Source organism: Equus quagga, chromosome 1 (assembly GCF_021613505.1).
Source record: "Equus quagga isolate Etosha38 chromosome 1, UCLA_HA_Equagga_1.0, whole genome shotgun sequence".
NCBI classification, from domain to species: domain Eukaryota; kingdom Metazoa; phylum Chordata; class Mammalia; order Perissodactyla; family Equidae; genus Equus; species Equus quagga.
In genome coordinates, this window is record NC_060267.1 from 12,636,549 (window position 1) to 12,654,595 (window position 18,047).

Consider the following 18,047-nt stretch of genomic DNA (forward strand, 5'->3'; position numbering starts at 1 on the left):
AAAGAAGACATACCAATTCTCAACAGGTAGAGGGAAAGTTGCTCAATATTATTAATCATCAGGGAAACGCAAATCAAAACCTCAATGAGATATCATCTCATACCTGCTAGGATGGGTATAATAAAAAAAAATATATAGCATGGGTTGGTGAGGATGTAGAGAAAAGGGACCCTGATACTCTTTTGGTTGGAATGTAAATTGGTATAGTCATTATGGAAAACAGTATGAAGATTCCTCAAATAACTAAAAATAGAACTATCACATGATCCGGTGATCCCTCTTCTTGGTATATACTTAAAGGAAATGAAATCACTATCTCCAAGACATCTGCATCCCTATGTTTATTGCAGCATTATTTATGATAGCCAAGACCTGGAAACAACCTAAGTGTCCATCAAGTGATGAATGGATAAAGGAAATGTGATATATATACATATCTCACAAATATTTTTATTTATATTTTATATTGTTTATATATCTTTATATCTTTATATTGTATTAATATTAATCATATTATATACAAATACAATGATTTATATATTTTATATATTTGTATTTTACATTATATATATATATATATATAGTATTCAGTCTTAAAAAATAAGGAAATCTTGCCATTTCTCAACAACATAGATGGACCTTGAGGGCATTATGCTAAATGAAATAATTCAGACAGGAAAAGACAAATACTGTATGATATCACTTATATGTGGAATCTAAAAAAACAAAGTGCATAGGAACAGAAAACAGATTGGTCGTTGCCAGTGGTGAGAGGTGACCGGTGGGAGAAATGGGTGAAGGTGCTCCAAAGGTACAAACCTCCAGTTATGAGATAAATAAGTTCTAGGCGTATTATGTACGTCATGGTGACTATAGTTAACAATACTGTATTGTTTATTTGAAAGTTGCTAAGTGAGTAGATCTTAAAAAGTTCTCATCACAAGAAAAAGAATTGTAACTATGAGAGGTGATGGATGTTAACTAAACTTATTGTGGTAATCATTTCTCAGTATATACATAAATCAAATCATTGTTATACACTTTACTTAAATAATGTTATATGTCAATTACATCTCAAGAAAACTGGAAAAAGTAGAGGGCTATAATACTAAAAATAAAAAATTTAAAACACCAAAAAAAGTGCCTCTTTAATAGCAAATTAGCGTAATGAAGTAGTTCCATCTTAGTCTGAGTAGGGTGGTTTGCATTATAAAAAAATTGAGAAACAAATTACGCCTACCCATTGTTCTTGAGATAGTGGATGCTAGACCAGGAAGGAATACTGAGACAAATTTTTTTTTTAAAGATTCTTTTTTTTTTTTTTTAAAGATTTTGTTTTTCCTTTTTCTCCCAAAGCCCCCTGGCACATAGTCGTGTAGTTTTAGTTGTGGGTCCTTCTAGTTGTGGCATGTGGGATGCCGCCTCAGTGTGGCCTGATGAGCAGTGCCATGCCCCCACCCAGGATTCTAACCGGCGGAACCCTGGGTCGCTGCAGCGGGGCATGAGAACTTAACCACTCCGCCACGGGGCCGGCCCCTGAGACAAATATTTTTTGCCTTTAAAAAGTTGTTAATTTAAAGAAATGAATGGACAAAAATACAACTGAAATTTTTGTTACTGTCTTTTTGTGTTTCAGACATAAGGATGATGAGGTTTTGTCTGGATCTTCTGGAAATCTATATTCATGCTGAATTATGAAAGTGAGCCATTATGAAAGAAGTTCTATTTGAATTAAGGCCATAGTGCTTACTTCAGTCTGTGGTTCTAAGAGTAATAGAAAAGAAAGTGTGGTGGTTAATCAGACTGTTACTTGAATATTGTACTGCAGATTTGAATTAGAACACATAGTAAAAAATGAAATATATATATATATTTATTTTAAAAAATCTTTTTAGTTTCTTAATTCTTTGAAAGAAAAGCCATCTTTTTTTCTGAGTCCTTGAAGGCTTCTTTGACTTGCTTATTCCGTAGACTATAAATGAAAGGGTTCATCAAAGGGATAACTGAGGTGTTGAGCAATGACACCACCTTGTTAATGGCCACTCTTTCCTTTGCTGGTTTGATATAGATGAAGATGCAACTTCCATATGTGATGGACACTACAATCATGTGGGAAGAACAGGTGGAGAAAGCCTTTTTTCTTTGCTGAGCTGAAGGGAGTCTTAAAATAGTCTTGATGATGTAAGTGAAGGACACAATTACACAGACTAGTGTCAGTATGAGGGTCAGCACAGCCACGATTAAAACTAGTTGCTCTACAAATTGAGTATCTGAACAGACAATCTTCAGAAGCAGAGATGCATCACAACCAAAATGGTCGAAGACGTTGGAGTTACAAAAGTCTAGCTGAAATCCCAGGTGAAGTGGTGGGAGTATGATAATAAACCAATCAGCCAACAGCAAAGGACAAGAATGGTGCATACTCTATCATTCATGATGGTGCTATAGTGCAGGGCCTTGCGGATGGCCACATAGCGGTCATAGGACATGCAGTTAGAAGAAAAAATTCTGTTTCCTCAATGAGGATGATGAAAAATCATTGGATGATACAAGCACGATAGGTAACACTTTTGTCCCCAGTTGTCATGCCGTATAGGAATCGAGGAACATAGATAGTTGTAAATATTATTTCTAAAATGGAGAAATTCCGAAGGAAAAAGTAGATGGGTGTTTTAAGGTGAGAGTCCATCAGAGTGAGGAGGATAATTATTAGATTTCTCGTAACAGTGAAAATGTAGGTGAGAAACAGAAATGCTGAAAGAAAAACCTGTAGTCGTGGGTCATCTGTTAATCCTAGTAGGATGAATCTTGTTATTGCGGAATGATTTTTCATCACTGTCTTCAGATATACAATGAGTCTGTATCAATAAATCACAAACTTTGAATCTGAGGAATAGAATATAAAAGTAATATTTCAACAAGTTGTATAGAGAAAGTAGCCAAGCAAACCAGGAGAAGCACAGTTCTAAACTTTTACTTGATCGTCAATAATCTGATGTGGAAGTGATTGCATCCTGCCTCATTTCCCTGGATGCTGCTTTACCTTGGTCTCCAGAATATGATTTACGGAAAATATACATCTGAAGTCTCATTTCCACTCCAGTTACAGGATCAATTTTAAAGTAGATAAAAAATACCGCAATGATATCACCATCCCCCATGATTAGGGCAGCCATTATGGTATCCCCAGTTCTCAATGTAGAGTAGGAGATCCATAAATATTAATGGAAAAGAAATCTGTATAAAAATTTTCTTCCCGCATCTGTCAGGATAGCATATCAGCAAATCATTCTCGTACCCTGTGGTAATATACTACATATAGTACCACCGGTGGCTTAGTTGTATTATTTTCCATGCTTTGCAATACTGGTTCCCTTCAAATAATTCCTTAATCTCCTCCACACCCTAGAGAAGCCTTTACTGTTTGGGAAAGCTGACAGCAGTAGCACAGAGTTGCCATGAAATTTCCTGAGTCCCATACTCTAGAACTTCTTCTTTGCTCCCCTTTTCTGATAATACCCTGAAAAATTGGAGTCTGTGTCCCTCCCATGTTTCAGTCTGAACAGCCTCTGTTTTGTTTCCTTTCCTGAATTACTGTTTCAATATTCATCTGCTGTCTAACGTCCCACCCATCCCCAGCCTTCCCATAATACTGACAAATGGGCTGTTCTGAAGGTCTTTCCCAGAGAACAGAATCCTGTCCTTAGGCTTCCATGATCCTGATTGGGGGTCTGTAGTTTATGCGTAGATATTTCAGCTCCCAATGCCTTCTGAGGCTACATGACATCTCCATTAATAACATAATGCCCAGATGGGCAGAGGAAGGAGACGATCAGTTGGGGAAAGAGTTGACTTCTTTGCGATGATTCCTTTTCTGAAGACTCACTTTGCCCTTGGGAATGTCACCAACCAGTGGTGCCCCTCTCATTGCTTCAGGACACCTCTTTGCTCTTCAGCACTCTGGCCCTATGATAGACGCAGACTCTATGCTTATTCCCCCAGAGAACAGTTATTATCCGGCATCAATACTTAACAAGGATTAAACGTGACATGAGGAACAATTAAAACTTGGCTATTAGGTGTGGATATTTTCAAAGTTGAAAAATCACAATCCATCCTTGTGAGTTTCCCTATAAGACTGCCTCCCCGGGTTGCTTCTTTCGAAGCTCATGTCAAAGAAGCCATTTCACCACCTTCCAGGAAGCCCTTGAATATTTTTTTATTTCTCACATTTCCTACCTATTCACTTACCCTTCCCAGTGAGTGGGGCAATATTGTAGTTCTCAGAAGTGCCAGAGCTGCAATCTAACCCGGGTCCAACGGGATCCAAAGTTTAAGTGCTTCCAGGAAAGCTGTAATTTTAGGATTTGGGGCAATTGCTCATCCTTAGTCAATTATAATAATCACAAATTAATTAAAATGTTAGCTTTTTAAATGCTTCTTAGTCACAAACAGTATTTGTAATATGAATTTCTTTTATGTGATGCTTTAAGGTATTTCCCACAAAATACCTTAAGTGCTGTTTCCCTTTGTGCTTAGGGAAGGCATCATTTCTACCGAGGAGAGTTCCCACAGTGTGATAGGGTTTATTTTCACCTGTATGGAAAGAGGTTGCCCCTCCAGCAAGGGTGCCTGCAAGTGCAAGGTGATATGCAATGGCGTGGAGAATAGCACACTTTGCTCTTATCAGCATCAAGTCTGAAGTGGAATCTGGTGAGAGTTCCTATCTCTCTTTAAACTATCAAATAATATCTCCCTGAATTTTGTGACTGAAGAATGGACAAACAATGGCAAATAAATAACAGCAACTCTCCCAGCTGTGGAAGTGATGATGGTCTGACCTCTCTGTGCAAAGAAATGGATTGCTCTATAAATTTCCATTAATAGAAATAGCATATGCTTTGTTGGGTTTATCTGCTTAACTGCACAGGGAATAATAAAGTGAAAAAAAATATGTCCTATGTGACTCTATTCAAACCACTAATGAATCTACAGTGAAATTTGCTTTGACAGAAAAAAAAAGAAAAGAAAAAATATTAACCAGCTCTTATGGGGAAGGGTCCAAAGAGATAAGAAATGCAATCATAATAGCATCAGTTACAGCGAAAAGAAATAAATAAAAAGAAACTCATGTGATAAAATGATAATCTGATTCTCTTTACATTGTCTAAATGCTGGGGCCTTCTGATGATTTCTGTTACAGGACACACTCATATGCTCTACTCAAACAGTGAAAGCATCCAAGTAACCAGAGCCAGAACAAGAGATAGATTATTACCAATGAATCACCCTCCATACCCCAAAATAGTTACTTGCCCCAAGGTGACATTAATCTTGACCTTTACAGTTGCATTAATTGTTTTTAACTTTTTTTGAACTTTATATAAATGGAATCATACCAAGTTTCTTGCATCCAAAATTATATTTGTGAGCTTTATACATGTTGTTTCATATAGTTATAGTTTGATCATTCTCATCACATGAATATATAACAATTTATTTATGGGATCTCACCAAGATGGTGGCATAAGCAGACTCTGAGCTCATCTCCTACTATGAACACAACCAGGTTACAAGTATTTTTGGAAAAATTACCCTGGATAGAAAACTGGATAAAAAGAACTCCCATAACAAGGGACAGTCCTGACTAAGGTGGAAGAGGCAGAAATTCCTGCTGGAGAGGAAAAAAGCCACCTTCAGGAGCAGAAGAGTTTCTCAGCTGGCCAGGTGGGAACCACCCTAGCATACACAGCGTTCCCTGGAGGAATGAGTTCCGGAGCGGGGGCTGATACCGCTATAAGCATCCTTCAGACTCAGCACAACTGAGATGGGGGTCTTACTGTCTGGCTTTGCTGGCTATTAACTGCAGCTAGGATACCCCTCAGAAAAGCTATCAGACGAAAGCCGAAAAGACCTGGGTCTTAAAGGGCTCACGCACAAACTCACCCATCTCAGCAAGCTAAAATCACCAGAGAAGGCTGACAGTCCTTTGGTGAAAAGAGACTCACCTGGTGGGCTCTGGGGGCATCTCAGTGAGAGGATAGACCTCTCCAGAGACTGAGACATTGGTGGGGGCCATTGTTCCGACCTGGTTCAGGTGTGCTGACACAGACCCTGGTGGATGCCATTGAGGTTCTTCTCTTGGCCTGTTAGCCCAGGGGTCTACCACACCCACTAGAGCACATACTTAATGCAGTTCAGCCAGGGCAGGCAGCCCACCCTAGGGACCGACTGCCCAACAGCAGGCCCACAGGCTACTTGTTGGCCTGCATTGACTGGGTGTCTTGATCCTCTACAGGCAGGCGAGTGTGTCGGCCTCTGTGGGGCAGGGCCTGTGTGAGGACCAGGTGAACTGTGGGGGCATTGGTAGAGAGGTGGGGGCCTCTGCAGTGGGGCATCGGGGTACGCTGCAGGGGGTTGGGAAGTGTGTACGGACCAGGACTGTGTTGATGGTGTGTACAGGACTGGAGGATCTGCTCAGCACTTGGGCAGGACTTTGAAATTGCTTCCCTGCCTGAGTGGGTCATAGAATGTGCTCCATGGCTGCCAGGCATCTGGTGACAGGCTTCCCAATGGGGTGGGACTAGAGGCTATGCTCGGCAGTTGAGTAGGGCTATGAATTTGCTTCGTTTCTAGTGAGTCATAGGATATGTGCCTTGGCTGCTGGATGTCTAGAGCCACACTTCCCAATGGGGTGGGACTGGAACTTATACTCTGCAGTTGTCCGAGCATTGAACTTGCTTCCCTGCCCAGGAAGGGCTGTAAAACAGGCTCCATGGCTGGTACAGCCCATTGGTCAGGAACACCAATCAGGCAGAACTGCCAACCCGGCTCTGGCCAGACAGGGCCATCAGCTCGGCTTGGCCGATGAACAGAGCTACTGGCTGGGATCTCTGCTCAGACCCCACTGCCATCAGGAACAAGGTCATCCAAGATCTGAGCACCGGTTGCTGTAAACCCCTTCCCTTCATCTCTATCTGACCCCTGGTAGTCTAGTCCCACAGTGTCCTGCAGGAATCCTCATAAGGTGAGACTCAAGTGGGCCTCCAGGAAGTATTCTGCAGTGTTGGTGAAGACTGATGTTCACCTGGGGCTCTCTTTTTCCCGCTGAAGAAACTGTAAGCCCAGGGAGGCCATCTTGGTGCAGTGTTGTGCCAGCCTGGGGACGGGCGATGCAGTTAAAGTGAAACCACTCTTCTTACCCTCGTAAAGCAGTCCTTCTGGGTCTCAGTGGTCTAGGGATGTGCTTCAGCCACTAACCCAGGTTCTGAGATTTTCACAATGGTGTCTAGTCTATGGATAGTTGATATTTGGGCTTTGTGTGAGGGAAATTGAGCTGGGGATGATCTATGTCACCATCTTGTTGATGTCACTCCCCTAAACTTTTAATATTGAGAGCTCTAGAGTGCACAATTTTGTTTTTATAACTTTTAGAGCTTCAGCACATGATCTTTAGTTACTCTTGAATTTTTACAGGCTAGATATTAAAGTATTCCCAATAAGTGAGAATTGGTTTCTGGAATTTGGAATATACATCATGAGGAAGCCGTATGGCTAGAGATGTGATTTTATTTATTTTCATTTCTATTCAAGACACTGGGTATCTCGGGAATGTAGTCTCAGATGCATGCATTAATTGAAGGAATCCTTTTACACAAAATAAGCAAAAAGGAGAACGAAGTAACTTGATTTTGGTTTTCTGATTATAAGACAAAAATGTTCCTGAAGGAAGGTTAGATTGATGAATCTATAGAATGCTAAGAAATATGTTAGGTAAATTCATAAAAGTTGCTCAAGAGTTATTCAGATTTAAATTCAACTTAGCCTCAAACGTCAATAGCATCTTACTTCTTGGTGAGATATGCAATCCATTTTATTGTGTCTTTGAAGGCTTCCATCCCTTGTTTGTTTTGAAGGGTATAAATAAGTGGGTTAGCAAAAGAGCAATTGAAGTAGTGAGCATCAACATGACCTTATTAATGGCCACTCCTTCCTTCCCTGAAGCTTTGAGGTAGATGAAGATGCAGCTGCCATAGGTGATAAATCTGAGGCTGTGCCAGTATGCGTCTCAGAAGTCTTAGCCAATTTATCAGCCTGTTCATTGCAATAAGTCTCTGAAAACGGAATTTTAGTTTATGAAGAACACAAGTGGCTTTGATTGGTATTTTTGGTATCTGTGAGGCAAGAAGTACCCAGAGTTCTTTACCCCAATGGAGAGGAGGGAACACTTTGGGTAAGGAATTGTTGCTGCTGCCACTGGTCAGACCACATGACTATATCATTGATAATGGTCAGAGAGTCTATAAAAATGTGCAGAAGGGGCCAGTTGTTTGCCTGGACATCCTCTTGTGCTAAGATGACTGTGCTGACCTTCCTTTGGGTCTCATCCTTGATTAAGGATGTCCCTTTTAGGGAATGGAATACAGCAACTCTTTAGCGGGCTCCATCGTGTATGAAGCTGGTGCTGACATCTAAAAGGATAGAAACTCCCTTTCCTGATCACTCAGTTGTCCCCAGAGGGCTCCCAGGTGGCCAATGGATACGGGAGAGGGTGACCTCTTCAGGCACCATTGCATCTAGCAAAGGACTGAGGACATGGAAACCACTTCCTCTTATAGGTCGGACATGCCAGAGGCCCCAGTTTTGACTGTAAAAGCAGCATGTTCATTTTAATATTGAGGTGTCTGTGGCCATGCCAAGTTTGGGGCATAATGATCCAAGGCATAATGGACAACAGGGTGCAGAGAGTCATAGGCTCAGGACTTGTGAAACCATTTATTTCAAGAAGGACCCAGTATGCAGCCACAGTTGCCACCCTAATGGTGTGGGGTGCAGCCAAGGAAGATAGTTTCTTGCACCAGAAACCCATGAACAATTTATGAGCATCATGGCCGATCCAGGGACTCCTGAAGGTATGAGAGGAGGTTGTTGAAGCCTCTACAGTGAAGGCCTCTCTGAGTGGGACACTGCTGTTTGTGTCTTTTTATTTCAATTTCAACAGATTCTAGAGTCTTTTGTTGTTGGGTGGCCCATTCAAAGTGAGCAAAACTTTGTGAGGAACAGCATAATGGAGGTAAATAAAATTTGTAAATGAGGAACATGTCACTTCTAAAACCCGAGTAAACACAGTAAATGCTGTGTCTACTTTAAACTAGGAAATGCTGATGAAAGTGAAGAGTTGGTTGCTTACTGCTTCAGGTATGAATCATCCTTGGGCCAATGAGTAATGATCAGAAATTTTACTGAAGTAGCATGGCCTTGACTTTTACTGGATGCAATGGCCCAACTCTGATTGGAAAGTTCTGTGACAAGTGTTTGTATAGCCCACGTGAGTGTATCCCTTACATTTCCTTGTAGCAGAGTGTTCTCAAAATAATGTCATATCTGTGTTCCTAGAATAAGCTGGATGCAGTTAAGATCTTGCCTGCAAATGTACGAGCATTGGCAGGTTGTTGAACTATTTCATGGGGAGGCAAGTGAAAAAACATTGTTCCTTCAAAGGTGAAGTCAAATTGCTTCTGAGAGGCTGGAGAACTGTGTGTAGAATGGACATATTAGCCAAATCTAAAACAGCAGAATATTTCCCAGTAGCTGATTAGATTCAATATTAATTTCAGTAATATTAAGAATGCAGATCTTACTGAAGGATAGCATGGCATTAAGGTTGTGGAAATCCACTGTAAAGTGACATTGTGAAGGTTGGGGCAATACACTGTGGAGTGACATTCAGTTACATCAAGTTTTAGCACTGGCCAAATTGGGTTATTAAAGGGAGAAATAATAGGAACAATGACTAGGCCAGGCATACCAATCCCCGAGAGTCTCACTACATTGTTCTCAACTTCACTAACCTCATGGCTGGGGCAGATTCTCTCACGGAACCCTTATCATGGTCTCCCTGCACCTTCTCTCCTCAAACACATGTTTAAAATTTGTTCTCAAAGTTGTCAACAATTGAGGTTCATTTGCATCTTTTGAACTAGGGTCCACAGGGCATCTTTAGCTTCTTCAGGAAATTAATCCCCATGTGCCTGCCCTAAAAAGAGCAGATAAAGCCTGTGTCACTCTGGCTAACATAGAAACTGCAAAGAAGCCCATACCCTGCCTTCAAAAGACTGCACAATAATCTCTCTTAGAACAGAAATATTATAGAATATTCGGTCTATTAAAGTCTTCTGTTCTAATTCTATTATTGCTGAAGGAGAGCGGTTATTTGCTTGTTTATTAGTTTTTCTTTTTATTACATATGTGAAGAACTGTGATTCTCAGCAAGCATGATTTGATTCTGGTTTGGAGTCACAGAATGGAAGGTAATATACTGCCTTCCTAGTTAAACCCCACACACTTGAGTCTCTCTCAAGAGGAGGGTAGAATATGGATGGGAGCTGATAAAAAACGTTACATTTTATACTCCTTGGAGACTCACACGGCACATCTCAACTTTGACTTACCTCTTAGGAACAACCAGGTAAACAGCCCACTGCCATCATTTAGACCATTGAGGGTGTGAGCCCTGCATGTTTTTAGTCACTGATGTGATTGTTCTATAAATGAGGATAGTGAAATCAATCGATCGTGAAAATCTGGATGAAAATGCAGCACTTGTCAAAGACCACAGGTTAGTACAAACAGGGAGGGGAGGGCTGTAGGGGTTCAGGTCAATTTTACCATCACAAGATGCCTCCAAAAGATGTATGGAATGACAAGGAGATTGATGAGAGTGATTGTGAGGATATGATTTTTCTAACCCATATTCATGTGAATTAGAGGGGCCTTGTATATTGTCTTTGCCTCTCCATCAGAAAAATCTAAAGATGCACACAGGATACCACCACTCAAATTTCTTTCCTTGGGGATTACCAATTTATCTACAAAATACTCTTATTGTTGGAAATATGGATGTCCCCTTCCTGGTTTCTGTGGCAAGAATAGAGGATGGGAAAATGTGAGGCATGATAAACTGTCATGCTGCGTTTGCCACTCAAGACTCTTTAAGACTTTGCACAAAATCCACTGTGAGATGCTGCCTGTGGATCTCTCAAGATCTCTGCTCTCAGAGATACATCCCAAATCAGTGCCGAGAGGGACTGAACGTGGTACAGAACACATAAGAAAATGCTAATTAATATGATTTATTGATGCCTGAGGCTCACAATATAAAGAGACAAAGATTCTCACAACATACAATGAGAGAACTTAACCAAGATCTTAAAGTCCTAAAGGCCTATTATAAATTCATGCTACAAAAGAAGTGGGGGTGTAGGAAAAAAATCTATGCATTCATCTACAGATAGGCACTTAGTTTACTGCCGTATCTTAGCTATTGAAAATAACGCTGTAATGAACATAGAGGTACATATGTCTTTTCAAATTAGTATCTTCACTTTCTTCAGATAAATACCCAGAAGTGATGTTGCTGGATTGTATGGTAGTTCTATTTTTAATTTTTTGAGGACACTCCATTCTGTTTTCCATATGGTTGCACTAATTTACATTCCCATTAACAGTGCACAAGGGTTCCCTTTTCTCCACATCCTGGCTTAGATATTATTTGGATAAAGCAGATGTGATATATATACACGCAATTGAATATCACTCAGCCATAAAAAAGAATGAAATCATCCTATTTGTGACAACATGGATGAATCAAGAGGGTACTATTATAAATGAAATAAGCCGGACAGAGAAAAAAAGAATACTATATAATTTCACTTATATGGAATGCAAAAAATCAAAACAAATGAAAAAACAAAGCAGAACAGAAACAGACTCAAAGATATAGGGAATAAATTGGAGGTTGCCAGAGGAGAGGAGAGTGAGGGGAAGGGAAAAACAGGTGAAGGGGATAAGACGTACAAACTTCCAGTCATAAAATAAATGTCATAAGGGTGGAATGCACAGCATAGGGAATATAGTCAACGATGTTGTGATAACTTTGTATGATGACAGATGGTGACTAGTCTTATCAGGGTGATCACTTTGTAATGTAAATAAATGTCAAATCACTATGTTATACACCTGAAACTAATACAGTATTGTATGTTAACTATACTTCAATTAAAAAAAAGAAAATGAGAAAGAAAACAATAATTTAAAAAATCAAATATGCTACAAGATCTTCAGCATTATCCTTGTGGGGTAATTCCTATTGATTTCTGAAACAAGGAAGTCAGAGATTAGGACAGTAATGGAGGCGAGGGTCTATGGCAGATAGCCAGCGAAGCATCAAAAAGCACATGGAGGAGAAAAAAGCATAGAAAGGGAAAAAAGCCAAAGGAAGGGAAAGGGAAATGTAGAAAAAGAATCAGCCAGAAATATTTCTACCAAGAGCACAGAAATAGGAGAGATAAAGAGAGTCAAAGGAAGGTGACTCAAATGTGGACATTTCGTGAGCATTTTGGGAGGAAACATATTCGTTTGAAACATTTGAGTAATTATTCTGTAATGGATTCTTTTAAGTGTCCAGGAATAGATCAACTTGAGGAATTGCAAAGACTTTAGGAATAAAGTCATTTACACAGAAGATATGGGGCTTCCATGGAGCGAAGTCCTGTCCAGTGGGACACTGGTTTGGGCCAATTGGATGGAGAGTAATATGTGACCCGGTCCCATGGATTACAATAAGCTTTATCTCTCCCATCCTTCGAAACTTTGGTTTTTGTCATTCTCACCTTTTCCCTTTAGATCTACTAAAGGTCAGCAATGAAAAACAAGACCACGTTTACTGAGTTCATTCTGATGGGCCTCACAAACCAACCTGCAGTCCAGGTGGTGATATTCATCTTTCTGTTCCTCACCTACTTGCTTAGTGTCCTAGGAAATCTGACCATCATCATTCTCACTCTGGTAGACCCCCACCTCCAGACCCCCATGTATTTCTTTCTCCGGAATTTCTCCTTCTTAGAAATTTCCTTCACATCCATCTTTATTCCCAGATTTCTGACCAGCATGACAACAGGAAATAAGGTCATCAGCTTTGCTGGATGCTTTACCCAGTATTTTTTTGCTATACTCCTCGGGGCAACAGAATTTTACCTCTTGGCTTCTATGTCCTATGACCGCTACGTGGCCATCTGCAAACCCCTGCAATACCTGACCATGATGAGCAGCAGAGTCTGCATACAACTTGTGTTCTGCTCCTGGCTGGGGGGATTACTAGCTATCTTGCCCCCAATAATCTTGATGAGCCAGGTGGATTTCTGTGCCTCCAATGTGCTGAATCACTATTTTTGTGACTACGGGCCCCTCCTGGAGCTTGCCTGCTCAGACACAAGCCTCTTAGAACTGGTGGTCACCTTCGTGGCAGCTGTAACTCTGGTGGTTACCCTGCTGCTGGTGACACTTTCTTATACATATATTATCAGGACCATCCTGAGGATTCCTTCTGCCCAGCAAAGGACAAAGGCTTTTTCCACTTGTTCTTCTCATATGATTGTCATCTCCCTGTCGTATGGGAGCTGCATGTTTATGTACGTTAATCCCTCTGCAAAAGAAGTAGGAGCTTTCAACAAAGGAATAGCTGTGCTCATTACTTCAGTTACTCCTTTATTAAACCCCTTTATTTATACTCTAAGAAATCAGCAAGTGAAGCAGGCATTCAAGGACACCATCAAAAAGATTGTGAAGCTTTAAAAAACAATACATCTCAATGAAAATATATTTCACTTAAGAAATATGTATTGAGTGCCTACTGTATTTCAAGTGCTGAACTGGCCTTTGAGGATAAAAATATGAAAGGCATAAGAAATATGTCCTAATTTCAAGGAATCTACAGTCTAGTGGAATAGAAAGATGTATAAACTGTAAATTTATGTAATAAGTTTACATAAAATAAAATAACATGGTGCTATTAGACAAGGAAGAATGAGACTCTACAAAAGGAACAGTTGGAAAGAATTAACTGTTCTCTGCAAATGGCTTGAAATTTAAGAGGCAAAACATATTGCTTATTTAGGAGAGTAGGAAGGTAAGAATTTAGAGTGAGAAAGAGACGCCAGGTCATGAAAGTATTTAATTACAAACTATGGGATCAGTTGGACATTGGTGAGTCAAGAGAAGTTTTACGAAAGAAAGTGACATTATTAGCTTTGGGTTGAAGGAACTCTCGCATTGGCGTTGTTCTTCTTCATAGAGCTCTGGAAACTATGCTTCTCTCAGTGTCAATCATTTTGATTCTCCTTCCCTTTTCCATTTATCTTTCAATGGTAGCCATTACAACTTCCATCCTTTCATAAAGGAAAAATTTTTAAAAGGATATTCATTTCCTCTACTTTTCTCAGAATGAGGCAAAAACTCTTTTGTTAAACATTAGAAAGGACAAATTCTGTGACATGGCTCCATTCTTTTGACATTTCCACAAATTTTTGCTTCAGTTTTTAACATAGGCCATGGATGCCCGTTTTTAATGTGAAAAAGAATATGAAATGTCCACACAGTTTTATATCTAGAATGTTCCAAATTAGGACTGTTAGTAATCAGCTGGGAATAGACTAATCTACTAGAACTCCACACATGGGCTTAAGGTAACAACAGGCTAAATTTGAATAGGTGATGGTAGGGCCTCACCTATTCAGTGGAACTATGGACATTTTGGAAATCTGAGCACTTGCATATAGTTCAGTTGTATTGTAAAGCATTGCTGAATGCTGGTTACTGTTTGGGTACAAGTGGAACATCATCTGGTGTGTTCACATCCTTTATATATGGTAATAATGTGGGTGGAATGATGCTTCTTGGGCATTTAATGAATGTGTATTGGATTGATCATGAGAGAAGATTTCCAGAACTTCAGAAAATATTGAAGAGTGTATAACATTTTTAATAAAAAGTCTTTTATGTAAAGCCATTGCTATTTTGGTTATCTGGTTTTCTTTCATAGCACAGCTGGAGATTAATCATGACTTTCGATTTAGTCCAAATACATTAGGCTACCTACTAATTGATAGAGAAATGTTCTTAAACAGTCACATCTGAATCATTAAGTTCCCCCAAATCCACATTTCTACTCAAGCCTATGGTGAAGTGGAAGACAATGTCATAACATGGTTAAAAATATAGGCTTTAGTTCAAATCCCAGATTCTCAACCTTCTACTGGAGTCTCCCTAGGATAGTTACTGACCTCTCTAAGGCTTGCTTTTCTCAACTTTAAAATGTGGATGACAATAGTGTCTATGTTATAGAATATTTTTGAAAATTAAATGAGATTATAGGTGTAAAATATTTGAAAAGTGAGTACTTATTAAGTGTTAAATTAATGAAGTCCATTAGAACTGTATGATAATGGTAGACAATATCTTTTTTATGAAATTGGCACTTAACTGTTCACAAATAGATATTAAATAGATTGATTTGGTATAGCTGGGACTGTAAAAATGTTGACCATCTATTTGAAATCCCTCCACAGCAAGGCCTGCTTATTTCCATTTCTATTATGTCCAGTTGCACCTTGGATAGCCAGATCAGTGAGTCTTACCCATGCTTCAGAGAAAGCTGATCAGAATACTTGGCAGCAGATTGTTAGGACTGGGCTACCATCAACTCCACGTGCCCTGAATATCTCTGAGTATGCTGAGGCAAGGAAGAAGAGCACTTGGTATGAATCAAAGTGTAAGAACACTAGCCAAAGGTTGACCCCACCTTCATAACATAAGCATTTAGAAATGAATTTGGGAAGGAATGTATCACTTTCTAAATGAGCTTGTCCAAAAACAAGACAAATCATCCTCTTCTGAAACTGTTCACCTAAGCTGGCTTTATGTTAATACATACTTTGAAGGTACTCCAAGTCATAGATAAGCAAAGGAATGAGGTTCCTGATTCTGCAGCTGGGCTCTTGGAATGTTCAGTATCTAAATGTATAAGTTGGTGGGTTTTATCCCTCCTGCCACCACCGCAGACAAGAATCAAAATAAACAGCTTTACTTGTCTAGTATTCTCAGGATGATATCAGAACAGAGCTAGGGAAGGGGATAATAAAACAGCAGAGGGCTGATCTGTCCCTCTTGGGCATTCATTTCTCTATCCTCTCTCCCTAAGTCCCCAGAGGTTGTGGATTTATGGATTACACATCTAAACATGTAATCTTCTCTCAGTGCTGTTTCTTGGAAAGAGTTTAAAATAAAATTCAAAAGAACAAAAGAGAATTTTTTAATAAGCCAAGTAAAATAAGAACATTTCTATATTGACTTGGGCTCTCTTGCCTGAGGATCATCCGTGTAGTTTCTTTTAATTCATTCAGAACGTCACAAATTAGGGCTTAAGTTTCTGCCCATACACATCACTAGACAGTATAGCTGAAGCTATACAGTGGTCATGAGCTCAGCAGTCAAAATAATCACCCATCTGGGGAAGAGGTCCACTGTCCCTGTGTGTGTGGGGGGGCATGATCACACATCAGACAACCTATGATGCAAAGAAGAATTAGTGGAACAGAAACATCAAGAACTTAAAGTAAGTATAATTTCTTAAGAAAGATGAAAATGACACTGGTAAAAAGAGGGATAAAACATCATAAAAATAAGCAGGTAAAAAATGTTGAAAAACATAATAATGACATAAAGAATAAAAAGAGATGAAGCTAATACCAGAAGAGACAGAACCAAAACAAAAATAGTGATAAACTCTCTGAGATTAGAGGTTTCATAAAGTCTCCCATAAAGAAAACAATAAAGAGATTAGATAGGGAGGTAGATAGATAAATAGGCACCAAGAAACAGTAGCAGATGCCAAGTAAACCTGGATAATAAGAGTTACAGGTGAAGGAAAAAGGGAATAAAAAAGAAGGAAATGGCATAGTTTCTTTAACAGAGTAAAATGGACATCTCTGAGTCTGCTGAGATGGGAAGAATAAAGAAAATAGACATGGTAAGAAACCAGACATTTAAATGTGATGATAAAATACAAGAACACTTCAGAAGGCTGGCCACATGAAGAATTAATTTGAAAACACTCTCTCTTTTTTTTTTTTTTTGCTGGAAAATATTCGCCCTCAGCTAACATCTGTTGCCAATCTTCCTCTTTTTCCTCTTTTTTCCCCCCAAAGCCCAAGTGCATAGTTGTATATTCCAGTTGCAAGTCCTTCTATGTGAGTCGCCAACACAGCATGGCAACTGACAGACGAGTGGTGTGGTTCCACAACCACTGAGTGAACCTGGGCCACCAAAGCAGTGAAAGTGCCGAGCTTTAACCACTAGGCCATCAGGGCTGACTCTGAAAACCCTTTTGAAAGAAATACTCAAATAAGAGGATAAATAAACTCAGAAGAATGATGCAAACAATACGAAACATAAAAATGATAATATAACATATTAATCATGTAAAGTATATTTTTATCTTTTTAAAAAGTAAGACTTAAAGAAGGATAAAAGAAAGAAAATCTGTGTCCATAACCAGAACTAAAATTCTAGAAAACGTGTACCTGAGGGGCTTGTGAAGAAAGACCAAAGTAACAGACGAAAAGGATGATATATTTGCTGTGATTAAAGAAAGAAGCAGAAATGTATAAGCTTAAGGAATCAATAGATGAAAATGAGTAAGGATGAGTCTTAAGTTAAGGTATGCAACCTAAAAATAAAATAGAATTTATAACTTCTAAATGACCAAAATAGAAGTATCCATCAAATGAAGGACAGGAAAAGATAAAAAAAAAGTAATAATAAGTAGAATAAACGAAATATATAGAATAAGAGGGCAGAAATCAGTCCTACTATAATAGTAATAATAAAAAGATTACATCCATAAATCTCATAATAAAAAAGACAAAAATCTTCAAATTTTGTTAAAAAGAAAAATAAATGCAGCAAAGTGTTGTATATAAGAGACACACTTAAAGCAATAAGGCATTAAAAAGTTGAAAATGAGGAATGAGTGACAACCTAAACATGATGGAATAGGTTATCTACCCTGTTCCCCCCAAAGAATACCAATTTTGACAATCACCCGTGGACAAGAGCACCTTTGTAGAAGTCTGAGAGTCCACTGGAGAAATTCCAGACCATTGGAGTAAAACAAAAAAATCTGAGACTGAATACTTGAGAGTTAGAGGGAC

At 39.2% G+C, this 18,047-nt stretch overlaps 1 protein-coding gene and 1 pseudogene across 1 annotated transcript; one reads left to right on the plus strand and one right to left on the minus strand.

Annotated features, from left to right (window-relative positions):
* Positions 1 to 1,899: 1,899 nt before the first annotated feature.
* On the minus strand, positions 1,900 to 2,833 carry LOC124230854 (olfactory receptor 6C2-like; annotated as a pseudogene).
* A 9,869-nt stretch (positions 2,834 to 12,702) lies between these two features.
* Positions 12,703 to 13,632, plus strand: LOC124230314 (olfactory receptor 6C4-like). Its single transcript, XM_046646252.1, has one exon. The coding sequence runs from the start codon at positions 12,703 to 12,705 to the stop codon at positions 13,630 to 13,632; it is 930 nt and encodes a 309-aa protein (XP_046502208.1).
* Positions 13,633 to 18,047: the final 4,415 nt, after the last annotated feature.

Excerpts from the sequence above, each read along its gene's own strand:
- LOC124230314 (XM_046646252.1), top strand. The coding sequence starts at position 12,703 with ATGAAAAACAAGACCACGTTTACTGAGTTCATTCTGATGGGCCTCACA.